Here is a 23,627-nt window from a genome sequence, read left to right as displayed (position 1 = left end):
TGATGCCGCACCTGTCCAATGATAACCCAGAAGAACGTCACCTGACCCCTCTCCCCACCTAAATAAGTTTTTGGAGCGACTTCCGCATCTCCAGATTTCTCTTGAACGCCACAGAACCGCTGTTCTTCCGCAACTTATATATGAAACAAAATGGCGGACGAAGCGCTCTCTATCTACGATGAGATTGAAATCGAAGACATGACATTCGACCCAAACCTGCAAATCTACCACTACCCGTGTCCATGTGGCGACCGCTTCGAAATCGCGATCGATGACCTTCGTGACGGCGAGGAGGTTGCCGTCTGTCCGAGCTGCAGCTTGATGATTCGGGTTATCTTCGATGTGGTACGTCTATCCTCGGTCTTTCCGTGTATGAAAGTGGCGATCTAACAATCCCAGTCTGATTTGCCTAAGGACACCAACCAACAGGCATCAACAGTCTCGGTCAGCGCATGAAGGATCCTCGAACATGGATGGGGCATAATCTTCAAGGCTCCGAATCTGGTCGTGGTCGCCCTGCGGCTTCTTGGGGGGAGCTACACGATTCTTCGTCCACGACATCCGGGATGGGCAACACATAGGTTGAGGTCCATGCTTAGCGCACTCCGCCGACGCGGCTGTCTTGTGGCTTCATTACTTTCTACATCTGAAAGTACACGTCTATCAGCATACCAAGGTCTGTGCGCGACCGTATATTACCTCGATTCACGAATACCTTCATGATGAGAAAGCGAGTTATGGTGGGCAAACGAGTCAGATTTGCGAACAACCTCCGGAACCGATGCTATATCAAACAGCACAGGAAGGCCGACGAGTTGGGTTTCAGGAAAGTGAAGCGGCCATGTCGATGGACGCAGACAAGAGCATGCATCGACTAAGTACACCACAACTGCAAGCATTTAAAAAGCGCCTGAGTAGTTACTACTACGTAATTGAAAACTGAATCAATCAAGTTCCAGACCCCAACCTTATCCTACACCATCCCCTAATACCAAAATTGATTCTCGACTAATACAAGCTCGCATCCTTGTCCTACTTCATAAACAGTATCATCACTCATCAACCGCACTATAGACATCCTCAGGGATACTCAACCCCAACTCCCCATTCAACAAATCCGTCAAATTTGAATCATCCCTAAGGCAAATCCACTGTCCATTAACGAATGGCCGTGTGTCCTGCTTCTCGTGCATCTGGTCCCCCTCAACAACCCAATCGTACCGCTTCGGCCCGGAGATCGGCGAACTGAGCCAGATCTGCTTGTTGGGTGGCTGCTTGTTAAGAACATACGTTCCGACGCCGGGGACGGAAATATTGAGGACGCCAGCCTGGTGATAAGCCCAGTTAGTGTATATTCTGGCTATCTAGTCTGGCCCAGTCATAGGACGAGGGATAAAGAGGGAAAGACTAACGCTATACTCAGCTTCAATATCGTGTCCATCCTCCTGGACTTTTTCGATTTCAGATAGGAGGACGTTGAGGTAATGCTCGGAGTACTCGTGAAACTGCTGGTCCGTCAAAGCGGAGGGTTCGGAGACGTGCGACGCAGCTCCGCCGGGATTGCTCGATTGCGGGTGCGGGGAGGGAGGGTCGGCGGAGTCCGGGAAGATTCCCTTTCGAATCGCAGGGGTGGAATGGAAACCCTGGCGGTAGGATGAAGGCTGAACTGAAGGTTTCGAGGGCGATTGGAAGCGAGGGGATGAGCTCGCCGGGGCTGCTCCTCGACTGACGCGAAGAAAAGCCGAGGGCGAGGAGACGAGGGCTCGGGGTGTGCGGCGGGAGAGCATTTCCGTGCGATAGTCAAACAAGGTCTGTTGTAATGGATGCTTTAGACAGATCTGGAATCGATATTTGAAGTATAATGGGAGTGAAAGGGAAGCTTGAGGGGAGGAAAAGCGGAGAAGAGGATGGCATCAGACGGCGGCGGGACGCTAAAATCTATTAAATCATCGAGCAGAGACGATCGCGCCAAGCTTGAGCTTCCGTGCTTGTAGAAGCCGAGCTCTCCACGTCTTCCCTCATGCTTCAGCTCATCAAGAATGAGACATATCCTGCCTTCGAGGCCTCTCATACTCTTCCGCGCATACCATTCTCGCACCATGTCTGCGGATACTAAACCAAAGCGACCGCCCTTGACACACTTTCTATGCCTCCCGCTTGTCAACGACGTTTCTCTCCCGCAGCTCGAGTGCTCATTAGCTGCCTTTAAAGCTTCAATCCCACAAGCTCCTGCAAGATCGGACCTAACAGAACAGCAGCGCCGCTATCAACAGCCACGTCCGCTTATCCCAGACGATGCTATTCGCCCTGTTGGTACTCTCCATCTTACACTGGGAGTAATGAGCCTCCCGACGCCGGAGCGACTCAACGAGGCGCTCGAATTCTTCCAATCTCTAGATCTCCCTAGCCTATTGCGCGCGGCAGGAGAGATTGCTGCGCAAAAGAAGTTACCAGAGGCGACCACCACGAACGGAAAGCCCATAGACAGCGCGACTAATACTGCTGAAGTTCTCATAAAATCGTCAATTGATGAACACTCCCAGTGCAGGTCAACTTCGCCCGAACCGTTTGCCATCTCGTTAGAATCTCTACATGCGCTTCCCCGCGCACGCTCCGCAACAATCCTACACGCCGCCCCCGTGGACCCCACCTCCAGACTCTATCCGTTCTGTGAAGCGCTCAGGGAGAAATTCCAGGAAGCTGGCTTCATGCAGAAGGAGTACCAAAGGGGAAGCGCAACGAAGCCTCGGTCGCTTCTCTTGCATGCGACAATCGCGAACACAATATACATTCGTGGGAGAAAGCGCAACGCAGGCGGTCACGGAAAGGGCCGGCGGCCAAGCCAGTATACTTTTGACGCGAGGGATATTGTATCCCACTATAGGAATTTTTATCTAGATAGCGACAGGACGGTCGCGCGGTCCAGTGCTGTCACTGCTAGTGGTGATAACTATACGAACAGGGACGGTGCCGAAAGCCACTCGGAAGATGAGGGTGCGTCTGCTCCACCTACGTCGGACGACACCTACCCAAGCTACCCGTTCATCTGGGCGAGGAACCTCCCCATCGAAAGTGTCTGCATCTGTGAAATGGGCGCGAAAAAGCTTGATCCTGATGCGGATGAGAATGGGATGAATGCTAGGCTGAAGGAGAAGTACGCTGCCGTTGCGGAGCGAAGCCTGACCCCTGGTAGAGGCAATTGCTAGAAGGGTAGGAAGGTAGTGTGAGTGGTATCTTGCAAGTAAACTGGCGTCCATTAACGACTAGTAGCCTGTAACTTTATACATCGATCTATAACTCCAAACGCCTTGCTAATTACACGCAACCAAAGCAAGATCACCGTATTCGACTCATGAGAGTCTCCATTCCGCGCTCAACGGACAGCTCTGCTGCCCTGGCCTTGACAGCACTTACCATGCTGCGCTCGAAATCGTCTCTGGTCCTCAGCACTGTCTCAACCCAAGAGAGCTGCAAATCCCAGTATTCATTCTTAAAGTCCTCATATACAGTAACCACAGGAGGTCCCTTTTCTGCCTCAAGAAGGCGGACAAGCCAGTCAACGAGTCGCCACTTCTGCTTGATTGTGCCTGCAAAGGAGTCGGGATATTTCTGGAAGAAGGCGAAAACCGTGAGAACGTCGTCCTTGAACTTGTCGGTGTACGGATCCGTGTGTCGACGGAACTTGACACCCTTATTGCGAACAGATGACAGATACTTGACAAGCAATTCGTCGGAGAGTTCCTCGATGAGGATATCTGTAAGTGAGGGATGAAGCACGGGGGAGTAATCTGTCATGTAGTCGTCGAAGGTGGATGTTATCCGCTTCACAGCGTAATCCCCGTACCACTTCTGGGTGAAGAAATCGGGAATGGTGGTGCGCAGGTCAACCGCGAAGATGACCTCCACAAGTTGTGCGAGGCAGAATGTGCTTAGGTCGACATAGCCATCACGAAGGGCGTCTAGTTCCGGGATCGCGCGCGAGGCCATGTACTTCGGGTCGACGTACTGCTCAATATCACGGCGGAATCGAGTCAGATATCCGAACTGGCCGGTCTCGTCATTGTCGTCAATGCAAGCAATCTGGTCGTTGGCCACAGCGACCAGCCAGTCTTGCAGCAGCTGTAACCCGTCGAGCTGGTCGCCACCGGGAGCCTTGTACCTAGCACATTCCTCCTCGATGAGAGTCTGCCAAGCAACCTGACGGGCCTTTAACAGACGGAACATTGCGTCCATAATGCCTTCCAACAGGTCCGACCGGGAAGAGGAGCTAGACGCAGTAACCTGCTCATGGAGCATTCGCCACATATCTGGGAGGGTTCGAGTACGGAAGTAGCCTTCGGCGTTGGTATCGAGGGAATCGGGTATTCGCTCCGTAAGTGCTTTCCTGTCCGTTTCTATGATTGTGTTCATCCATTCTTCAACAGCATTGATAATGACGCTCTGCCAACGTCGGATGAGATCAGGTTCGCGGTTATCCAGTATGTCGAACCCAAGATCTGTCGCTTTCCAGCCGAGTTTATTCATTTTCTTGTAATACTTCTCTCTCCATTGCAGAATCGCAAGCAAGTTGTCCGACGGTAACCCAGGATCATTGACCATCTCAATAAGGCGGTCATGCATCATGCGATGGTAGATGTCAGTATAAGTCTTGTAAATCTTCCACTTTTTTGGCATAAGCGACTGCATGCCTTGCTGAACTGTAAAAAGATCGTTGAAGAACCACCGGAAGCTCTTTTCGAGGCCATCTGGGTCGTTCATAAACTCCTCCTGAGTAGTCTCGAATTGATTCTGAGCGTAGAGCTCAATTGCCTTCAGGAACTTCTCTTTGTACCCCCTCACCGTCTTAGGGCCCACGTTCATAGATTTAAATCGCCCAGCCAAATCCTGATGGTCTTTCTGCGCCTCCTGCAACGCTCTGACGGTCTCGTCATTCTTCTCCTCATTCATCACAACCACTGCAAGTCTGACCACCATGCTGGAATTATCAGTCTGCACAAGAGGAATGAGGTTCATACACAGCGTCCCCAGGTGATCATCGAACCAATCAATGACATTATCCAGACCCTGGAAATAATCTGCCAAAGTATCCTCGCTGCTTGGGTCCTGCGCCCTGCGAATCTGATCCATCGCCTCATCGCGAAAGTCTCGCAACCGAGATATCTTCATATGGGCGCGCAAAAGATTAGGCTGATCCTCCAGATCCTCATCATCCTCCCTAAGAAGATTCTCAACCTCCGCCAGATCCGCGCTAAAGTTTTCCAGTCCTTTTTTCATCGCCAAGGTCGCTTCAAAGTTGCGCTGCACCTTCGCGAGCTGGTCGATCTGCGAGAAGTCGTCGACGCTGTTCTGGGATTCGGCGCATAGCCGGTCGATGCCTTGGAGCTCATCTCTCGTCTTGGATACTTGGCGCTGGCCTTCGGTAAGGGCGCTGAGGCTGCGTTGTACGTTTGCCAGTTGATCACGGAGGCCTTCTCGGAGCTGGGCGTCAACGGCTGCTTTTTTGCGTGTGTATTCGGCTTTCAATCCCACGATCTTGTCCAGGTCCTCTGGGTGCCGGAGGAGGTCGTCCAGCCGGGGCATGGCCACCGCTCTGTCGGATTCGCCCACTCGTGCCATTTTGACGTATCGTGAATTAGCAGAAATCAGAATTGTGAATCTGCCATCAATATCCGCGTAGCCATAGTAGTTTCCCTCAGGCAATCTCAGGCGATCATCGATGATCGAGATGCGAAGAGAGAGCTGGAGCTTCGTGTCTCCATCCCACCCCGGCAGAATCGCTCAGCACGTGACTCTCCGCCCGGACGCGACTGTATACGGAAAGTCAAAAATTTCCGAGCAGCGTATGGTCAACAATCACCGAGGCTTCCGCGTTACAGACAGTCTGTTGATTCACAAAAATCGTTGACCTCAGTCAATTGGTGCCGACGTATAGCACCTGGCACTCCGTCTATCCCCAGCGATATAGAAAATCCTCCACAACTCCACAACTGAACAATCTCCCCGAGAACCAACTCCGTTTGCGAACCATACCTGTAGCGATCCATTCCCGCCACCGTCTTCTCTGTCTAGACAGACCCAGCCTTCAAAATGAGCTATTTCCGAATTACACTTATGCGATCCGCAATCGGTCTTCCCCGACGAACAACAAACGTCCTGAAAGCTCTCGGACTGAAGAAGCGCATGGCCACAGTCTTCTACCCTGTCTCGCAATCGGTAGCCGGTCAGATTATGAAAGTGAAGGAGCTTGTTGATGTTCAAGAGGTTGATCGGGCGTTGACGAAACAAGAGGTGCATTTGGAGCGAAAGCCGGACCCAGGATACTACATTGAGCGGACGGCGGCGAGTGAACGGACCTAGATGGGACGAAAGTCATCTGCCTCTTCTCGAGCTCTCCTAATTTCAAGAGATCCTCACTTTCTGTTTCTTCTTTGCGTGTGTATATTTAAGTTGGAATTGGTTTACATCTGGAGTCGGGCTTGAGATTACCTATGATTTGACGGATTGGTGGATCGAGAAGCCATGCATGCGTGACTGGCTTGTTTCTCGGTGGTTGGAAGACAGCGCGTTGGTTGCTGTGATTGCATTGAGCGATGTTACGCTATTATTGTACTATACTTCTACTACTGGCTTGTTATTTTTGGTTGAAGGGAACCCTCAATTCTAAAGACGCATCATACTAGTCTCATCGAACCTAGTCTCATCGAACAGCAAGTTAAAAAGAAATAAATAATATTGTCAGTCAGAGCCAATGAGGCTGCAGGATATCAATAAGACCGTTAACACCAAAACACCATGTCCCTTATGTCGAGAGAATCACAAGGCTGCCCACGGAAGACAAACCCTCTAGAATGCATATTAACAAGACAAACCGCTCAAGCAAGAGTTTCAAGAGATTCTAAGCTTTGTATAAAGTGTCGAGGAACCCTTCCGCGAGGCGGCTGACGATGCTCTTATCAGGTATGCTTCCGGCCACGCCGTAGAGAGCAGATGTATCGCCACGCTTGACGACATATGCTTTTCCTTGTCGTTTACGTTCTTCTGCTTTCACCAGTTCCTTCTCAACGACCTCAGCAACGTCCGAGATGAGTGCGTCGACAGCAGCAGCCGTGGGAATGGTGAAGGCAACATGCATAGCGGGTGGTGATTGCAGGGCATTGAGATGCCAACCTTTTGCAGACAGATCATCTGCAATGTCGTAGATATCGATGGCGTCGTTCTTGCTTTCGAAAGCTATGACACTGACCATAGGTTGACCTACGATCTGAAGATTTCCCGATAAGCGCGAATCCTCGTTGATGGCCGACTCAAACTTCTTCGCTGCATTGACAATATCAAGGCAGCTCTTGATATATCCATTCTCACCTACACTCATGAGACTGGCCCAGCATCCAGCGATCAACGCACCGGGGCGTGACCCAGCGACCGATGGGGAAGCATAGACACCGCCAGACCAGTCGGGGTATATGAAATACTGATGACTGCGGTAGGCCCTGTTTCGGTACAAAAGGACCGAATTACCCTTGGGCGCAAATCCATACTTATGCGTGTCGACACTGATGCTGGTGACGCCTGGTTGAGCAAAGTCGAAGCCACCCTCCTCTTCGTAAGGCGATGGGAAACCGGCCTTCTTTAGGTGCGCGATGACAAACGAGCCCAAGCAGCAGTCAACGTGGAGGGGAATCTTGTAAAAGGTCGCGAGCCGTGATAGAGCCGGGATATCATCGACGATACCGTGCGGGAAGTTGGGTGCCGAGCCAACAAGGAGGACAGTGTTGGGGTTGATTAGTCGACGCACGGCAGCAATATCCACCTTGTGTTCTGGAGCAGGGCAGGGGACGCGGTGCAGCTTGATACCAAAGTAATTCGAGGCCTTGATGAATGCGGCATGAGCAGTATCCGGAATAATCCTTCGTGCTGGTCAGCAAAATATCAGCTGCACATGGAATGTGGACTCACATCTCGGGTTCCGTGATGCCTCTTTCAGCGCGCCCCTTATTGCGTGCTGCCAAGCAAGCCATGAGAATTGACTCGGTGCCACCACTGGTCGTGACACCGGCGCCATCTGAAGGGCAGTGAAACATTGAGAGGACCTGTACAAGGTCAATAAGTCACCGCATGCGGGATTTGGTTCTTTTGGGGAAATCAATTACCATCGCGACAACCTCCGCCTCCATCTTGCGAACACCAGGGAAAACGTCAGGATGGATAGGGTTGGCGACACCAAACTGTTCAAAGGCCTCAGCCTGAACCTTGAGCAGGTCCTTTCCACCATGGTACACAGCACCACTAACTCGACCATCCTCCCACCTAGTATGTTCCATGTTCACGAGCTTATCGAGCTCAGCACGAACCTGTTCGGCAGTCCATCCTTCTTTGGGAAGTGTAAGGTACCGTGTGACCCCGGGTCCGCTTGCGACAAGCTTCGTTTCCAGACCCTCAATCGCCGTCGAGACCTGCTTGTCGACCTGTCCACGAACACCGGGGAATCGGAGGAAGACGGTATAGAAGAATAAGCGAATCGCCAGTAAAACATTGCGGGCGCTGCCGACGAGGCCGTAGCCCCGAAGAGAATAATATGTCTTTCGAACGTAGCGGAATAAGAATAAGATAAACACGATATTTCGAAGGCTAATTCACGCACAACAAACGTCAGATAGGTATACACCTAGTGCATCAGAGCGGAAGATGATCCTCCACTTACAGGTCAAGATTCAAGATTGCCAGCTGGGCGCTGGGGGCTCTGCCATAGCCAAGCAGTTTATTCTGCAAGGCGACGGGTAAGACGGAAGATGCCATTTTCCTCCCGTAATATCCGACTAATCCTCCCTGCACACGAAATGGAAAGAGTAAAAGAATAGTAGTAGACAGAGCAAGCGTCGAGGATAAGGATAGGACGTAGGAAGAAGTGCGGAGGCGGAGGTCGGAAGTCCAGGATGAAAAGCTCGCGGAATAACGGCCGAAAGCAAGCCTCGTTTTCTCGGAACTTGACTCAAGTTTCTTGAGCACCTGTCACTCCAAGTTTGGAAAGACGATGGACTTCAATTCCAAGCGCCAAATGATGAGCGGTCGTTTTGCCTCGGCTGTAGGTTCCACATGCCACCTCGTTTGGATTAGGAAAGCCCGTGCAGGGGTCAGACCGGTGACGTCTGATCCATACTGTGATGAAGTCTTCTATCAGGATTTTTGGACAGATCACTACAAAGTACAGAGGGTAACTCTAGGTTACTACCCTGCAATTGATGATTTCTTTGTCTTTGTACATCACGTCTCATTCGTGACACCTTTGTCACCACGAAGGCCTGCTTATATACAAGAGTCCAGTCTAATGGACCAATGCCTGCAAAACACCAGCCAACTCTTTCCCATCGCCTATCTTGCAGGGGCAAATAGCACTTTTAGAAGACCCTAATAACGTAAAATATCCCAGACCACATAAATGAACACCAAATCATGACAAGACAGAAAGAAATCCACGCCTCTCTTCGTGAGAGTCGCTCGGGGAATATGATCAAAGCTCTAGAAAACAAACACTGTCACCTATTTCCAATCGGAATGGCGCAAGCACAGTGTGATGCATAGTATGTTTCGGAGGCAGTGCGGTAGGCGTCCTCTATAGGGACGCAGCATTGCCTTGGGCGGCGAGCTCCTTTTCCTTGGCGAGGAATTGAGCGTGCTCGTCGGCGGTCAAGTCAAGAAGGGGCTTGTTCTCTCCCGAGTTAAGGTTACGGTGGAAAGCGCGAATAATGCTGTCGGCATCATCAATGGCAATAGGTCGGATGTCGGCAAGGGCCTTGATCTTGGCTGTGCACTCCTTGTACTGATCATCGCTCATATGGATATTGAGCTGCTGTGCACGCGACTTGATGGCGTTCCAGCCCGTCAGACGGGACGCAAAGTGGACGTATCTCGACATTCCGAAGTCAGCGGGGTTAATGATCTCGTAGGTGCTTGGGTTGTTCAGGATGGCCTTGGCGTGGATACCAGCCTTGTGGGTGAAGGCGCAGAAACCAGTGATGTAGTTGTTGAAGGGGATGTTGACCTCAACAGCCTCGGCCACAAGATCCTCAATGTCCTTCAGCTTCTCCAGCTTGTACTTGCCCTTGACGTAGGCGGGGTCGGCAACCATCATGCGAGCCATGAGACCACCCAGAGGGGTGATACCATTTCGCTCACCAATACCAAGGACAGAGGTATCGATGTGAGTGGCACCGGCTTCCAGAGCGCAGTAGGCGTTAGCGATAGCGCAGCCAGTATCGTTGTGGAAGTGCGTTTCAATATCACAGCTCACGACACCTCTCAGCACACGGACAAGCTCGTATACTTGGCGAGGCGAAGCGCAGCCAACAGTGTCGGCAATACCAACACGGTTGACACCAACTTGATCGACAGCGGAGTAAATGGAGAGCAGGTCAACGAGGTCGGAACGGAAAGAGTCCTCGCTGGAGAATCGGATCTCAATGCCCTTGGACTTGACGAACTCGATGACTTCGATGGCGGCGTTCTTAATATAGGTCATGTCCTTACCGTGAGAGTGCTCACGGAGGTAAGATGACGTTCCAATAACAACGTCACTTGAATCTCCTGTTAGAATCTACATCCAAGGCACGGCAAAGGTAAGGGTCAACTAACACTCCATCGACGCCGGTCTCGACGGCGACCCGAGCGTCGTCCATATGGCAACGAATGTGTGTAAGAATCTATTCAAGCTGTTAGAGATGAAGTGCGAGGTGGAGAGTAAAGAACGCACCTTGGCCTTCAAGCCGAGCTTGCAAATGGCCTCGCAGTCGAGCCTCGATTGCTCGGAAGCGCAGGGACTCGTAAGCTCAATCTACAGCAAATGACTGTCAGTAAGCGAGGTAGAGATTGAAGTGATCTCCGCATGACTTACGTAGTCCACACCGAAATCGTCCAATGCCTTGGCGATCTGAATCTTCTTCTCGGTGTCGAAGAAAGCGTTGGCAAACTGCTCACCCTCACGGAGGGTACTCTCAATGATCTTGAAGCGGGAAACATTGCTCAGGAAGTCCGTAACGCCGACGTTGTGACCGTAAGGGTTGCGGGAAGGGTGAGGGTTCTGGCGGGTCTGGATAGCAGTGAAGCCGGGGTGGGATCCTAGGAATAAAACTTAGTTTCGAATTGTTTCAAGAACGACCAACACTATATCCTCCAGGATGTACCATTTGACTGGCCGTTAGCACCATTTGTTTGCCCATTGGGCTCGTTGCCTGCACCGGGGCTCATGGTGTGAGTCGGATAGCGGGGGAAGGCTTGGAGATCTGATTAAATTTGAGAGGGGTAGAACTATATCGCAAGTCAGATACAGGGTTGGTCGGCGAAGAGAAGAAAGGTAAAGAGAAGATGAATTACCGTTCGTCGTCAAGGGGCAATTCAGCTGTTTATATGCTCTTGAGGAGAAGTTAAGGAAAAGAGTCATAGGCCTGGGAGGGAAGAAAAGTGGGTGGAGTTTGAGCAGACTGGCGATCTCCAATGAACTCACAGGTGAGGATGACTCCATGAGCGGCAAGGAAGAAAATTTCGCCCGCCGAGCACCGCAGTCTTTTGAAATTTTCCACTCCTCCAGTCATTTGTGGGGAACCCTGTATTCGCTCGTCACTACTGAGTGCCACTGCCTACTACTATCCAGCCAACTTTCCCCGGTCTTGTCGACCATTGAAGCAAGACGCGTTGTCACGAGTTACTAGATTTCAATTCGTCGGGTGCCTAGCCCTTGGACGAACCTTGTGCGATCGACTTCGAGGTACCTTAACCCATTGAATCGAAGACTGAAATCGGTTTGTCCATCTCCTAGGTAGCAGTAGATACTCTTCGTACTTTGGGCTAAAACCGTTTTCGAGTATCATTCGCCACTCTCAATAACAGCAGGCAGAGCTATTATTCAGTTGATAACTCGGATCAGTTCAACTGGAAGCTCTTGTCTGTACCCCTGCATACAACGAGACGTTTCTTCTATATGTAGTTCCCCTGTTGTTATTCGTATTGCCGACCAGAGTTCGAAGAGGCAACCCCCCGCCCGACATCGGCAGGACTCGAATCCAGGATGAGGGGCTACCGGCTGTACCAAAAATATCGAATCAGTTCACCGTCCAGTGTCTAGAAAGCCCGCAATTGATAATCAACGCTCGGGTGCTAAAGTACTATTAGTAAAGCAGTCCATCGCCGCATCTCCAGGATAATCTGAGACAGCAACAGGAGGCGCTCAGAAGAGAGCCGCAGCTAGGACTTGACCACTACCGAGTGCAAATACGTCACCTCTCAAAAGTGGAGTTCTTACGTCCTGGACGACTCCGAGTCCCATAGAGTATCTACACTACTATTAATCGCTTCTTTCTTGTTGGTCAATCTCGGAAATATTCCAATGGCGTCGGGTAAGGTCCGGTATTGTGGAAAGACGATTGAGCCGTATTACCAGGGACCAAGTTCAACACCTCGGACTGACGCGAAGTATAAAATACATGAAATTGGCGCATGTCCTGTATCGAATCTACTGTTTAGTACACGTTGCCATGATAATGACTCACTGTCTATCAAAGAATACATCAGCGCTCTTTCCGGGAACGTCATGGGGGAAAGGAAAAGGATAAACAACAGCGCTCAACCAACCCAGCTCTTCAATCTCGAAACATCCCGTCTGAACGGATAGCTGGCGCCGCGCTCATGGTCATGATTATATCTCTCCGACCCCGTTCCGTCAAGCAGCCCTGTCTCAAGGTCTGTTGTGTACCTCTTAGAAGATGCGGATTCATTAAAATCACTACTTTCTCTGCCGTCGCCCCTCAAGCGCTGTGTCCTGGACCTCCCAATGCCGTACCCTCTTCTGCCGGGGTGCGGGAATATGTTGGCTATCGCTTCCCTGGTCCTTCGCATTGAACAGACTAAAGCAATCACAACAATACCCACAACAGCGATGCTCACTGGTACACCAATGTATACTGCCTGTTTATTGAATCGCGCCGGCGGTGATGGTTTATAGTGCTTCACCGGTTTCGGACGAAGTGTGATCGTTGGACCTTGCCGTGCGCTTGCTCTGCGATCGAGAGTAGAATCAAGCTCGATGATGTAAAGCGTCAACGTGTTATTCGACTTGCCCTGAAGCCAGTCCCTCCGCATATGAAGCGGGATATATCCGTAGCTATTATCGGCCTTCTCAGAAGTGAACGCCGAGGAACCTTCAAGGGAGTCGGAATATCGCAGTTCAATCGTGATGGTTGCATTCAAGGGGTAGAAATCAGCATTCCAGGTCACATAATATGTCGTGTCGACCAAGACATCGGCACCGTCTTCTGGAAGGCAGAATGGCACAAACGGGCCTTTGAGATCGGTACACACTGGGAAGTCGCCGGAGGAGAGCCGATTAGAGGCTGTGGCCACAAGTGATGTAGTTGTTTGGTTCGAGGTAAAGTTGTTCCTTATGCTCGTACCTAAACAAGCAGGAGTGGATTGTTCAGAATCACCGATCATCTCATGGAGATTGCGAAACTATTATGAGCAAGGACTAACCGAAGTCATAGCTCACCCCTCTTCTCACAACAGCTCCAAGGCCGTGACATGGCAGCCAAGCGATGATCAGTGCCAGTGTTGCGAGGTTCCAGGAGAACCTTCCGGGTCTGTGCGCGTGCTTCATAATAGATGCGAAGTGATATCAAGCAATAGCTGGGGAATTGATAGGCCGTACAACTGCACTGGGATAAGAGGACGTCTCCCGTACCAGGTATCGCGTCGGTGAGTAGGTAGAAGATGTAGGGATCAAACTCGGTCATTGCCGTTTCTCCCAGACCACCTAGACGTCCTGTATACTCCAGGCTCCAGGGAAGGAGCCATAGTCCAGGAAAGAGCCACTACATAGTATTCGTAAGCTTAGTGGGCTTCTAGCAACGCGGTTAGTAGTAGACTCATCATCCTCCATAGCCTCTGCAACAACCTAGTTAGCAAGTTCGTGGGAGCTGAACTGATCAAAGGGGATGAAGAGCAGCCGCCCGGGGAGAAACTGATGGACAGTAAATACGATGACATAATCCATCACAGTAATCACGTTGAGTTGGAATGCTGCCCTGTGAGACCACAGTCCGCTCTTGATGACCGTACTTGACACGCAGAGATAACAGATCGAATCTAATAATCTCAAAATCAACTTTGCTTTTTTTTGCTATCTTTCAGGGAACGAGGATTGCTCCAGTTGAAGTAAGTCAAGAGCTGGATTTCTAGGCTCCAGGCCAGTCCAGTTCCCCGCTTCCGAAGCTGCAAGTCAGGGAACTGCCATTTCGAGTTTAGGCCAGCTGTCGCGCGCAGCCCGTCAGTCGTGGCTCTTCGTTTGGACAACAACTCCAGCTCCCCGTTGTTCGGAACCTGCCTGCTGTCTGCACTTTGGTCGTTTCAACCGCTCCATCATCCAGAGTGCGCCTGTATCTTTTACAGTTAGTCCCAGGTTTGTATTGTACACCAAAATCATCTGGTTTGCAAGCATCTACTGATCAAGGCGCGTTTCCTTATCGCCAGCATCATGCGCCTCATCCCGCTTCTCGTTCTCGTCCCAGCGCTGGCTGCGGCCCAAGAGCAGGTCCCTCTTGCGGACCGTGTTCAAGGCTGGTTCAATAAGGCCAAGTCCTATCTGCCAACCGCGACTCCTGTCGTTCCTGTCGCTGAAAAGGTGGTCGAGGCCCCGAAGAAGGTTATCCAAGAAAAGACCGTTACCCCTTTCAACGCAAGCAACTGGGTGTCACTTCTAGAACCCGCAACAACCCCCCAAGACTGGTTGGTTTTCGTCACCGGCGGGAACAAGACTTGCTTTGGTCGCTGTGGCAAGGCCGAGAAGTCGTTCAATGTGAGTTCATCTATTGAAAAGGGGCAGTTGAAACTTGAGACCTGTATCGCCTAATCTCTTGATATCAGGAATCTGTCCTCCTTTTCGCCGCCGATCCGACTTCGCCCAACCTTGGATACCTCGATTGCGAATCCAACCAGCTTCTCTGCTCCGCCTGGTCTGCTGGCGCTCCTTCGGTTTGGTACTTCAAGGTACCTCAAGCTCAAGCTGAGGAGCGTCCCTCCACCCCTCTACACATCGTCTATGTGAACTCGACCACCGTGACCCCCGAGAGTATCTACAAAATTCATTCCGAGAAGATCTACGAGGACAAGCCCGCCTATGAAGGTGCATTCCACCCTACAGACGGCTGGCTTGCTCAATACGGCCTGCTTGTTCCCCTAGGCTACGTCATCTACGGCTTCGGAATCGTCCCTAGCTGGCTCTTCATGATTGTCATCAGCATGGCCAGTCGAACGATGATGTGAGTTTTCTAGGTGCACTTGTTGACTCCAGCTAATTCTTGTCTCAGGAGTCGTCGCCTCAATCCCGGTGCTCCCGCTGGCCGCACTGGATAAACATATCTGCTCAATGAGGCTTACTTCTTTCCGGAATACCATAGTCAAGGATGTATATATGGCATCACTTGTACCTTTGATCTGATAGTCGGGCCATGCTGGGACTTTTGGTTATACATCCATCCTGTGATCTTCATGGTATTATTTTGGGGATTTTCAAAAAAAGAATGTTTTAGTAAAGAGATAACAGAGCATTTCTTATTTTTCAAGTAACGTTGATTTTTTGAACTGATTTTCAGGGGGTCAATTATAGATGCGCACCCTAACGGTAAGAGGACCTCAGGACCACCTGAAATTAATCCGAGACTGGCCTAGTACGCCTTCTTCATATTTCCCAGCTCTATACGGGTTGAACCGATCTTTGCGTGTCAAATGCATACGCACTTCGTCCAATGAAGTAAAACTTTGATCATCCTCAGCCGCTCTCGCCAATTCCTCCAGGTGTGGGACGTAGTGTTCGTTTTTCCAAACCATGTCGTGTTCGTCGCCATAGTAGTCGGCCAACGTGAGTAAGGTGAGCTGGCATATATTCGGAGGAAGGACATCCTTGAGGCGATGTTGATTGCCGGCAGGCCTTCCCAATAGAAGTTCGAGCTGGATTGAGAGATTCGCAAGTTGGGTGAAATGCTTCATAGACCCAAAACACCCATTAATATCAACACATTCTTGCGGCATGCGCCAATCCCCTTCGTCGTCCATTCCACAGACAATGTCAAGGTTCTCAAGGGTCTCCGCCTGTCGATCGAGGATTTCCTTCAGTTCTTCGGCGTCGTGCTGTTTTGGTGAATAGCAGGATCCATCTATGTTCTCAAACCTCAGAGACTTCAGCCGGTTCGTGCTGGATATAATGCTCTCCAGTATACCTTCTGAGGAAACTTCTCCGGACCAAACCCCTTCGCCTCCGACAGCGACGGTAAAGTCGAGGTTCTCAAGCCGTGGAAGATGGAGGAGAATGGCCATCTGCGCGAGCTTCCCTCTGTTGATTTTGAGCCTGAGGGAGGTAAGATTTGATAGTTGGACTAAGAGCGCCCATTGAATGGCGTCTAGTCTTGACTTCAGGAGTTTGCGTACCCAGTGGCTCTCTAAGGAGCGGATTCTCTCTCCGTGGGCTTGAAATTTGCTCTTGAATATCTCAACGGCAGCGCTCAATTGCCGGGATTTCGAGCCGTCGTCAGATTGAGAGAGGCGCTGGGATTCGTCAGAGTTGGATTCTGGCCGCCCTTGTCTTTCCTTCCCTTCTTCCCCCTTTCCGCAGCCTTCGTCTTCATCTTCCTCTTCTTCCTCATCTTCCGAGTCGATATGATTTCGCTCCGTGCACTCATCTGTCAAGTCAACCCGCTTCACCAGACGTGCCAGTCTCGGTTGGCGCATCATTGACCAGAATACCTGCTCTACCCTGCCGTCATCCTCTGTATCGACGCTTCTATACAGGATGGGCTCGACAATCGCCTGTACAGTTGTGGAAACCAGCCGAAGCCTGTGCGCATCCTGGAATTGTTTCTTTGAGGTCAGGTCATGAGCCACCTGCTTGAAAATGATGGAGAGAATCTCCACTGGGAAATGGACGATCATTTCTCTGCAACCTCTCAGAGTACAACGTAGTGTAAGTATCCAATGTGGTGCCGTCTGGAGCTCCCGATTCTTTGCAAACGCGAAACGACAGCGGACGCTCACTTTGACTCTTGAGGTTACCCCGCTGATGGGCGGCAGCCTATTTTGCCTGTCAAGTCATCTTCTCCTTTTTTTCGCTGTGAGGCTGATAGCTTGTCGCCAAGCACTGATACGACGAACGCCCTCAAACTGTAAACAACCCTTGCGGCACGTGATGTCCATCTCTTTGTCTTCTTCATGCAATATCAAGACAGATCGCCTCAATTCTGGAGAATCCCGGCGGCCAATACCATTGATCATTAGTTTACTACTCAGTACGAGGACCTTCATGGCCGGATACCAATTTGAGACGTACTGTATATGGTAAAAGAAAGAAAAGCTTCCCGGAGCGTGGAAAACGAGTGTGTGGAGAACCCATTCCCAAAATATATCCTTCTCCGCAAATCTCGTCAAACTTTGATCATACAACTCCCACAGCCCTTTCACCACCAAGAAATGTCTGATCTTGATCGCATCCCGCCTTCGACAACGACATATGTCGTCGCAACAGCCATCATCGCCGGAATCACCGGTTACTTCATCGGCCAAGGGGCATCACTGGGACTCTTTTCTTCAAAGGAGAAGGAGGGTTGGCCGAATAGCTACAATGTGAAAGTTCACCGGGGATCGTCGGACGAAGAAGGTGACGATGAGGAGGAGGAGGATAGCGAGGAAGAAGGCGATGGAGGCGAACTGGCCGATTTCGAGGGAAACACAGAGGAGATCAAGTTAGTGCTTGTTGTTCGGACGGATTTGGGAATGACGAAAGGTATTTGTTACACTCTTGTTCTTGCTTCCCGGCTGTCGGGAATACCCTTGGCGATTCCAGAGTCCCGCCTCCATGCGCAAGGAAGAGAAGGCTAAAATCGTATCAACATGTATAGGGAAAATCGCTGCTCAGTGCTCGCATGCCACCCTCGCCTGCTACAAATATCTTGTCTCGCACACCACCAACTCTGCCATTCTGCGCCGCTGGGAATCACAAGGTCAAGCGAAGATTGCGCTGCAGATAAAGTCGGAAGAAGAATTACAACTGTTACAGGCGCAAGCCATGAGTCTCGGACTCTGCGCTCGAGTGATCCAGGATGCTGGACGCACACAGATCGCCAGTGGAAGCAGGACGGTGCTCGGCATCTTAGGGCCAAAGAGTGTTGTTGATACGGTGACGGGCCATCTGAAGCTTCTTTGATGGCTTCTGTGCTCCGCATCTCATTCTGCGGTGCTATTTCTCTCTAGAAAGCTTCAAGGTGTTTTCGGCTGGGACGGCTGTGTTTTGTATATACCCTTCTACCATGAGATACAGCGCACTTAAGATTACTCGCAAAAGATGGGCAACACGATTGCCGGCGCTACGACCCGTAGACCTAAGCAAAACAGCTATGTGCTAAATAAGTGATGTTGGCCAGTCATGGTTTATCCCTAACCTCATCAGCCGACGGCCATGATCGGTAAAGGGAACAGGAATATGACGCCGTTGACACAAGGCTCTCCAGCCGAGCTCACCAATCGTCCAAAAACAAAAGGGAGCTCAAGACCAGAGTGAACACCCCATGCCAACATTTGATCTGAGATCTGTCGACCGGAAAATGTTGACACCAAATGTAAGAAAAGTAGTGCCTCCGTGGTCGTCGAACTGTCCAGCAATCAACCGATACGCAAAAAGACAAGATTCCCAAAGGGAAAGACGCTCTCACGACCAGGATCGCCGAACACAGATCCGTTTGTGTTCTGTTGAGAGAAAAGAAAAAGAAGAAAATTTCGGCACAAAGATTACGGCATTTTTATAGCTCACGCTAAGGCAGCGCTAAGCGGTGGACACGCTAAACCTTACCGAGAAATGAGCTTATGTAATGAGCGGCCTGGACAGCCGTCTCTTGATTCAACGAGTGTTATCGATCAACGAAAGCTCACAACCACCTTCCTCTCGGTACCGTTCGTTTCGTCGTTTTATCGATTTAGTCGGCAGTATGACGGACGCCATTTCCATCGAGCAAAACAACAAGATTCGCGTGGCCCTGGGGCTGAAGCCTTTGCCAGTACCCGGAGCCGACGCCACCGGCCCGTCATTCAAAGAGTCCAACGACGACTCATCCGACGAAGAACCAGCGAGCACACTCGAGTCCCGCGAGGCGCTGGCCGGAAACAACTGGAAAAAGCTCCAAGATGAGGCCGAGTCAAAGAAGAGGCGCGAGGCAAGGAACGCTGCGATCAAAAAGGCGCGCGAGCAAGCACAAAGAAACGCAAAACTCCAAGGAACAACTCTGGGAGAGGGTGCGGATGCGGACGTAGACACCAAGACGTGGTTGCTACAGACGAAAAAACGGCAAAAGAAGATTGAGAAGGAGCGAGCGCGCAAATTGGCAGAGGAGCTGGAGGAGCGCCAGCGTGTGGCGGAGTACTCGGCATCTGACCTTGCTGGTATCAAGGTCGGGCACGAAATCGGGGAGTTTGGGGGTGGAGAGGAGCACATACTCACACTCAAAGATACGACGGTGGATGAAAATGAGGAAGAGGGAGACGAACTAGAAAATCTTGACTTGCGAGAAAAGGAAAAACTCGCAGAGAGATTGGAGTCGAAGAAAGGGAAACCAGTTTATGACCCTACCGAAGAGAATACCAGCATTCTTGCACAATACGACGAGGAAATTGATGGCAAGAAGCGAAAGCGGTTTACACTTGATGCCCGTGGATCTACTGTGGAGGAACAAGAGGCGCGGCGGCAGGAGGTCTCGGATAAACTGAAACGAAATGTCATCAGTCTTGATTTTGAGGCCGATACCCCGGTGTCCGATTACATGGATTTGAGCGAAATCAAGATCAAGAAGCCGAAGAAGAAGAAGACCAAGACCACCAAGAAGAGATCTAGCCTCGATGATGACGATATCTTTCCGCCTACTGAATCCGCTGACACGCCGAACGGCGCCGCCATGGATGTCGATGTCGTGGATGGCGCACCAGTACCTGCACACCGCAAGATACAAGACGAAAACGTGTCGTTTGTGGACGACGATGATTTACAAGCCCTTCTAACCCGTCAACGGCGTGCCGCCCTGAAAAAGCGACAGAAAGCGCGCCCAGAGGATATCGCACGGCAGCTTCGGGAGGAAGACTCGCAGACTCCAATGGATGTTGAATCGCCAGACGAGGAAGAGCCCGGGCTAGTCATCGACGAGACATCTGAATTTGTTTCCAATCTACAGAAACCGGTACTTCCCGAGCCACGAGAGCGCCGCACCAGTACACCAGCAGAAGGCTTGCGAGCGCAAACAGAAGAGCCGAGCGAAGAACAAGCAGACGGCGGCGACGTGGGTATGGAAAGGTCCTATAACGACATTGAGGACGAGGATGAACTCAGGGAGCGCATCAAACGCGAGGAATCCCAGATCAACGCGCCCATCAGTGGTACTGGATTGGAGGAGGAATCTACCTTGTCCCAGGGTCTTGGTGCTACCCTGGGTATGCTCAAGAAGCGCGGTCTTGTAAAATCTACAGACGCTGCAGAGCACAACTCACTTCTTCGTGATCGCCAGAAGTTCATCTCCGACAAAAGTCGCCTTGAAACAGAGGCGGAACGACGTGCTCGCCAGCAACGTGAGCGTGATCGAGCTTCAGGAAAGCTTGACCGCATGTCTGCCCGCGAAAGAGAGGAGTACGCCCGCTGGGAAAACAAACAGCGAGACCAGCAGGATGCGCGCCAGATGGCAGAGGTTTTCAACAAAGAGTACAAGCCTGACGTTCAGCTCAAGTACATTGATGAGTTTGGCCGTCAAATGAACCAGAAGGAGGCGTTCAAGCACCTGAGCCATCAGTTCCACGGCAAGGGCAGCGGTAAGATGAAGACTGAGAAACGGTTGAAGAAGATTGAAGAAGAGAAGAAGCGCGAGGCAATGAGTGCATTGGACAGCAGTCAGCATACGGGAATGAACAATGCCATGGGTGCGACAGCGCGGAAGAACCGACAAGCTGGTGTGCGATTGGGCTAAATTTCTTCCTTCCACCTGCGTTACATTATACATAGATACCTATTCCCCGACGGAAAGCCTCAAACGACTAGTCATTTTAGACACCGTACAGAACAATATGGATGTCAACTTCTGGCAAACAACAGTGAACTTTGAACTTGAGCCCGAGCGTAAGGTTTGTCCTCTACATTTGAATGCAGCTCTAGAACGCGGACAGCCGAGTGCTTGGTGTAGTCTTCGAAGTTCGAGTAGCGTCACGCTGCTCTGTCCGCCCATCCTACTAACGGTGGGGTTGAAAACGGATAGATGTTGGGGAGCGTCCGAGACGTTAGTCATGGCCTACAACCAAAGCAACTGGCAAGTACAGATTTCAAGTATCTGGCTTCATCTTTCTCGGTGCTCTTTCAGTTGCCTCGAGTTCCTCTCCATAATCTAGCGGGTAATGTTCTTACATACGGAGCCAATCAGTCTGACCTCAGACCTTACACAACCTCAATACCAATGGGATCAACCGCACTGTCATAGAGTCACTCCAACCCCTCGTCCCCTCTATCACACGCTATAACACTAAATCAAAACACCAACATGGAATCCAATCTTACCCTCGCAATTATCGGATGCGGCGAGCACTACCTCACTCATCAAACCTACTGCCATCTAACCTCTCTTTAGGCAACATGGGCTCCGCAATTCTCAGTGGAATCCTCGACGCAACATCCACCACCCACAATAAAGAAAGCCCGTTTACCCGCATAGTCGCGTGCACAAAGTCCCAGGCATCTGCAGACAAGCTTGAATCTCGGTATGCCCGGCATTCATCACAAATACAGCTTGACTTTGTCGCCGGCGACAACGCCACCGCCGCTGCACAGGCGGATGTGGTCATCCTCGGCTGCAAGCCGTACCTTGTTGATGCGGTCCTGGCTGAGAAAGGGCTCTGTGATGCAATGGCAGGAAAGCTAATTGTTAGTATTATCGCCGGAAAGACAATCGGTGTCCTTGTTGAGGGGATTGCAAAGAATCAGTCGGGCTCGGCTACGGAGTCTACGACGGTGGTTGCGCGCGCAATCCCCAATGTCGCTGCTAGCGTGCGGGAGTCCATGACTGTCATTGAGCTCCCCGAAGCCGCTTCCCAGAGTCAGGTGAAGATGATTGAGTGGATGTTCTCGCAGATTGGGATGGTCAAAGTCATTGGCGGCGAGTTGTTCGATTGCGGCTCCATGTTGATGGCTTCGCTGGCTACGGTTTCTGTGGCCGTTGATGGGATCTTAGACGGGTGTGTTGCGGAAGGAATGCGGCGGGCAGATGCGTCTGAGATGACAGCACAGTGCCTGCTCGGTCTTGCTAAGATGTTGAAGGATGGGCACCATCCGGCAGTGCTGAGGGAGAGTATCTCATCGCCCAGGGGGTGCACAATGCAGGGCTTGTTAGCTGTGGAGAGGGCTGGGGTGAGGACTGCGTTTGCAGACTCGATTATTGCTGGGACGGGGCATTTGAAGAGGTTGCAGGAGGAGTGAGCGTACCCGACAGTTTCTACAGAGAGAATTGATAGAATTCCAAGGTTCTTGGATCAGGCAGCTTGACCTTCTACGAAGCAGTATCCGCAGTCAATTAGCCAGTGTGTGCTTGCTTTTAGTTATTAGATTATGCCCCTCCCATGTTTCGCTTGCCCAACGTTGCAGAAAGCCTCAAGCTAGACCCTCGAATGCGTTCGGAGCTGGCTTGCTCAATCACTGCGCGGCATCAACTCGCAGTCGTATTGGAGCAGGATCCCGCGTGCCTGGAATTATTGACCAATCTATAGTCTTTGAGATCCCGAGACCTCCAACCCGAAACAGAGGCTGCCCTTGTTGCGCGTGCGCCGTGCGGGCAAACACGGAGCAGGATTCGATCTGTATGGATCCCCTCACCGACCGGGAAGACCGGGAGCTCAGCCTGGTCTCCTGATTTTCATAGCTAGCTAGCTTGTTAGCGACTTGGCGTGTGGGGGAAATTAACCGGTCAAAAAGCGATTCGGGATCAAATTGCTACGATGTAGGTGAGCTAGCTACCTAGGCAACGGCAAGTGCCGAGTTCGAGATTGGACCGAGAGAAATCCGGGAAGAAAAGGACTGGCGTTGTCCAGGACCAGATGTGAACAGATACTGTCTCAACACTACTCCCTTAACAGGAATGCAACAAAGGGAAGGAGATAATCACTGGCGAAATTCGTGATTGACGCCTGAGATTCGAGAAGCTGTTTTGGAGAAATTACCCCAAATCTCGTGAGGGGAAAGGCCTTGAGAGTCGAAAGAGTTTCACCGAGAGCGGGCCTGCGAATGGCGCGACCAGAACTTGAAGGGACCCAAATAATGTTCGAGCATAAACCTGGAGATGCGCAAGCGGAGATGTGGAGAGGTTTGGGAGACTCTGTAAACAAGAGACATTGTAGCTATGATGCTTTTATCTTGATATGAAGGCTGTCGGTCGGGATTGAACTCCCGTATCAATCGGATGAGCCTGTTCAGTGTGTCCAGTCCGAGTCTAGAGCAGCAACAGTGAACACAACAGCGATTTTATCCGTGGTCGGCCCATTGCAGTTCACATGAGTCAAAGAAAACACACACACGCAGCATCTCC

General features: G+C 51.1%; 13 protein-coding genes across 13 annotated transcripts; 7 read left to right on the top strand and 6 right to left on the bottom strand.

Annotated features, from left to right (window-relative positions):
* Positions 1-111: 111 nt before the first annotated feature.
* On the top strand, positions 112-589 carry dph3 (CSL family zinc fnger-containing protein). Its single transcript, XM_071049135.1, has 2 exons — positions 112-345; positions 400-589. Exons 1-2 carry the CDS (start codon positions 151-153, stop codon positions 454-456), a joined length of 252 nt encoding a protein of 83 aa, XP_070905492.1. The 5' UTR covers positions 112-150; the 3' UTR covers positions 457-589.
* A 408-nt stretch (positions 590-997) lies between these two features.
* Positions 998-1,945, bottom strand: BJX68DRAFT_4147 (frataxin family protein). The gene is made up of 2 exons (XM_071049134.1): positions 1,413-1,945; positions 998-1,328 (listed from the first exon to the last, which is right to left on the bottom strand). Exons 1-2 carry the CDS (start codon positions 1,785-1,787, stop codon positions 1,053-1,055), a joined length of 651 nt encoding a protein of 216 aa, XP_070905491.1. The 5' UTR covers positions 1,788-1,945; the 3' UTR covers positions 998-1,052.
* A 61-nt stretch (positions 1,946-2,006) lies between these two features.
* BJX68DRAFT_222437 (uncharacterized protein) lies at positions 2,007-3,262 on the top strand. The gene has a single exon (XM_071037987.1). It carries the CDS (start codon positions 2,040-2,042, stop codon positions 3,204-3,206), a length of 1,167 nt encoding a protein of 388 aa, XP_070905490.1. The 5' UTR covers positions 2,007-2,039; the 3' UTR covers positions 3,207-3,262.
* BJX68DRAFT_222435 (SNARE-binding exocyst subunit SEC6) lies at positions 3,252-5,716 on the bottom strand. Its single transcript, XM_071037986.1, has one exon. It carries the CDS (start codon positions 5,614-5,616, stop codon positions 3,337-3,339), a length of 2,280 nt encoding a protein of 759 aa, XP_070905489.1. The 5' UTR covers positions 5,617-5,716; the 3' UTR covers positions 3,252-3,336.
* A 140-nt stretch (positions 5,717-5,856) lies between these two features.
* On the top strand, positions 5,857-6,546 carry BJX68DRAFT_222434 (mitochondrial 54S ribosomal protein uL30m). The gene has a single exon (XM_071037985.1). It carries the CDS (start codon positions 6,088-6,090, stop codon positions 6,355-6,357), a length of 270 nt encoding a protein of 89 aa, XP_070905488.1. The 5' UTR covers positions 5,857-6,087; the 3' UTR covers positions 6,358-6,546.
* A 48-nt stretch (positions 6,547-6,594) lies between these two features.
* On the bottom strand, positions 6,595-8,892 carry BJX68DRAFT_4132 (sphinganine-1-phosphate aldolase DPL1). The gene is made up of 4 exons (XM_071049133.1): positions 8,702-8,892; positions 8,151-8,628; positions 7,957-8,090; positions 6,595-7,907 (listed from the first exon to the last, which is right to left on the bottom strand). Exons 1-4 carry the CDS (start codon positions 8,794-8,796, stop codon positions 6,896-6,898), a joined length of 1,719 nt encoding a protein of 572 aa, XP_070905487.1. The 5' UTR covers positions 8,797-8,892; the 3' UTR covers positions 6,595-6,895.
* Positions 8,893-9,100: 208 nt separating this feature from the next.
* On the bottom strand, positions 9,101-11,456 carry hcsA (homocitrate synthase). Its single transcript, XM_071037984.1, has 5 exons — positions 11,178-11,456; positions 10,889-11,112; positions 10,748-10,828; positions 10,630-10,697; positions 9,101-10,571 (listed from the first exon to the last, which is right to left on the bottom strand). The coding sequence occupies exons 1-5, from the start codon at positions 11,239-11,241 to the stop codon at positions 9,611-9,613; spliced, it is 1,398 nt and encodes a 465-aa protein (XP_070905486.1). The 5' UTR covers positions 11,242-11,456; the 3' UTR covers positions 9,101-9,610.
* Positions 11,457-12,411: 955 nt separating this feature from the next.
* BJX68DRAFT_222427 (DUF4448 domain-containing protein) lies at positions 12,412-14,173 on the bottom strand. Its single transcript, XM_071037983.1, has 2 exons — positions 13,519-14,173; positions 12,412-13,439 (listed from the first exon to the last, which is right to left on the bottom strand). Exons 1-2 carry the CDS (start codon positions 13,640-13,642, stop codon positions 12,613-12,615), a joined length of 951 nt encoding a protein of 316 aa, XP_070905485.1. The 5' UTR covers positions 13,643-14,173; the 3' UTR covers positions 12,412-12,612.
* A 172-nt stretch (positions 14,174-14,345) lies between these two features.
* Positions 14,346-15,612, top strand: BJX68DRAFT_222422 (uncharacterized protein). The gene is made up of 3 exons (XM_071037982.1): positions 14,346-14,839; positions 14,908-15,302; positions 15,351-15,612. The coding sequence occupies exons 1-3, from the start codon at positions 14,519-14,521 to the stop codon at positions 15,394-15,396; spliced, it is 762 nt and encodes a 253-aa protein (XP_070905484.1). The 5' UTR covers positions 14,346-14,518; the 3' UTR covers positions 15,397-15,612.
* On the bottom strand, positions 15,613-17,160 carry BJX68DRAFT_222421 (uncharacterized protein). The gene has a single exon (XM_071037981.1). It carries the CDS (start codon positions 16,966-16,968, stop codon positions 15,676-15,678), a length of 1,293 nt encoding a protein of 430 aa, XP_070905483.1. The 5' UTR covers positions 16,969-17,160; the 3' UTR covers positions 15,613-15,675.
* A 268-nt stretch (positions 17,161-17,428) lies between these two features.
* On the top strand, positions 17,429-18,769 carry BJX68DRAFT_222420 (aminoacyl-tRNA hydrolase PTH2). Its single transcript, XM_071037980.1, has 2 exons — positions 17,429-17,815; positions 17,931-18,769. Exons 1-2 carry the CDS (start codon positions 17,503-17,505, stop codon positions 18,233-18,235), a joined length of 618 nt encoding a protein of 205 aa, XP_070905482.1. The 5' UTR covers positions 17,429-17,502; the 3' UTR covers positions 18,236-18,769.
* Positions 18,747-21,281, top strand: BJX68DRAFT_222419 (U4/U6-U5 snRNP complex subunit SNU66). Its single transcript, XM_071037979.1, has one exon. It carries the CDS (start codon positions 18,897-18,899, stop codon positions 21,027-21,029), a length of 2,133 nt encoding a protein of 710 aa, XP_070905481.1. The 5' UTR covers positions 18,747-18,896; the 3' UTR covers positions 21,030-21,281.
* Positions 21,282-21,321: 40 nt separating this feature from the next.
* On the top strand, positions 21,322-22,900 carry BJX68DRAFT_222416 (pyrroline-5-carboxylate reductase family protein). The gene is made up of 2 exons (XM_071037978.1): positions 21,322-21,630; positions 21,681-22,900. Exons 1-2 carry the CDS (start codon positions 21,594-21,596, stop codon positions 22,523-22,525), a joined length of 882 nt encoding a protein of 293 aa, XP_070905480.1. The 5' UTR covers positions 21,322-21,593; the 3' UTR covers positions 22,526-22,900.
* The last annotated feature ends 727 nt before the right edge of the window (positions 22,901-23,627 follow it).

The sequence above is a fragment of the Aspergillus pseudodeflectus genome, assembly GCF_044049435.1.
Source record: "Aspergillus pseudodeflectus strain CBS 756.74 chromosome Unknown BJX68scaffold_1, whole genome shotgun sequence".
Lineage (NCBI taxonomy): Eukaryota > Fungi > Ascomycota > Eurotiomycetes > Eurotiales > Aspergillaceae > Aspergillus > Aspergillus pseudodeflectus.
The sequence above is the reverse complement of the archived record's forward strand: the minus strand, read 5'-3'. Positions and strand labels throughout refer to the sequence as shown.

Excerpts from the sequence above, each read along its gene's own strand:
- BJX68DRAFT_222420 (XM_071037980.1), top strand. The coding sequence starts at position 17,503 with ATGTCTGATCTTGATCGCATCCCGCCTTCGACAACGACATATGTCGTC. Across the intron at positions 17,816-17,930 it reads GGATTTGGGAATGACGAAAG|GGAAAATCGCTGCTCAGTGC; the intron begins GTATTTGTTACA and ends CAACATGTATAG.
- BJX68DRAFT_222416 (XM_071037978.1), top strand. The coding sequence starts at position 21,594 with ATGGAATCCAATCTTACCCTCGCAATTATCGGATGCG. Across the intron at positions 21,631-21,680 it reads CCTCGCAATTATCGGATGCG|GCAACATGGGCTCCGCAATT; the intron begins GCGAGCACTACC and ends ACCTCTCTTTAG.
- dph3 (XM_071049135.1), top strand. The coding sequence starts at position 151 with ATGGCGGACGAAGCGCTCTCTATCTACGATGAGATTGAAATCGAAGAC. Across the intron at positions 346-399 it reads TTCGGGTTATCTTCGATGTG|TCTGATTTGCCTAAGGACAC; the intron begins GTACGTCTATCC and ends TAACAATCCCAG.
- hcsA (XM_071037984.1), bottom strand. The coding sequence starts at position 11,241 with ATGAGCCCCGGTGCAGGCAACGAGCCCAATGGGCAAACAAATGGTGCT. Across the intron at positions 10,829-10,888 it reads ACGATTTCGGTGTGGACTAC|ATTGAGCTTACGAGTCCCTG; the intron begins GTAAGTCATGCG and ends CATTTGCTGTAG. Across the intron at positions 10,698-10,747 it reads AGCTCGGCTTGAAGGCCAAG|ATTCTTACACACATTCGTTG; the intron begins GTGCGTTCTTTA and ends CAGCTTGAATAG.
- BJX68DRAFT_222422 (XM_071037982.1), top strand. The coding sequence starts at position 14,519 with ATGCGCCTCATCCCGCTTCTCGTTCTCGTCCCAGCGCTGGCTGCGGCC. Across the intron at positions 14,840-14,907 it reads AGGCCGAGAAGTCGTTCAAT|GAATCTGTCCTCCTTTTCGC; the intron begins GTGAGTTCATCT and ends TCTTGATATCAG. Across the intron at positions 15,303-15,350 it reads ATGGCCAGTCGAACGATGAT|GAGTCGTCGCCTCAATCCCG; the intron begins GTGAGTTTTCTA and ends TTCTTGTCTCAG.
- BJX68DRAFT_222421 (XM_071037981.1), bottom strand. The coding sequence starts at position 16,968 with ATGATCGTCCATTTCCCAGTGGAGATTCTCTCCATCATTTTCAAGCAG.
- BJX68DRAFT_222427 (XM_071037983.1), bottom strand. The coding sequence starts at position 13,642 with ATGAAGCACGCGCACAGACCCGGAAGGTTCTCCTGGAACCTCGCAACA. Across the intron at positions 13,440-13,518 it reads AGGGGTGAGCTATGACTTCG|GTACGAGCATAAGGAACAAC; the intron begins GTTAGTCCTTGC and ends CTGCTTGTTTAG.
- BJX68DRAFT_4132 (XM_071049133.1), bottom strand. The coding sequence starts at position 8,796 with ATGGCATCTTCCGTCTTACCCGTCGCCTTGCAGAATAAACTGCTTGGC. Across the intron at positions 8,629-8,701 it reads GCAATCTTGAATCTTGACCT|CCTTCGAAATATCGTGTTTA; the intron begins GTAAGTGGAGGA and ends TGCGTGAATTAG. Across the intron at positions 7,908-7,956 it reads GGCATCACGGAACCCGAGAT|GATTATTCCGGATACTGCTC; the intron begins GTGAGTCCACAT and ends ACCAGCACGAAG.
- BJX68DRAFT_4147 (XM_071049134.1), bottom strand. The coding sequence starts at position 1,787 with ATGCTCTCCCGCCGCACACCCCGAGCCCTCGTCTCCTCGCCCTCGGCT. Across the intron at positions 1,329-1,412 it reads ATATTGAAGCTGAGTATAGC|GCTGGCGTCCTCAATATTTC; the intron begins GTTAGTCTTTCC and ends GCTTATCACCAG.
- BJX68DRAFT_222434 (XM_071037985.1), top strand. The coding sequence starts at position 6,088 with ATGAGCTATTTCCGAATTACACTTATGCGATCCGCAATCGGTCTTCCC.
- BJX68DRAFT_222437 (XM_071037987.1), top strand. The coding sequence starts at position 2,040 with ATGAGACATATCCTGCCTTCGAGGCCTCTCATACTCTTCCGCGCATAC.
- BJX68DRAFT_222419 (XM_071037979.1), top strand. The coding sequence starts at position 18,897 with ATGAGCGGCCTGGACAGCCGTCTCTTGATTCAACGAGTGTTATCGATC.
- BJX68DRAFT_222435 (XM_071037986.1), bottom strand. The coding sequence starts at position 5,616 with ATGGCACGAGTGGGCGAATCCGACAGAGCGGTGGCCATGCCCCGGCTG.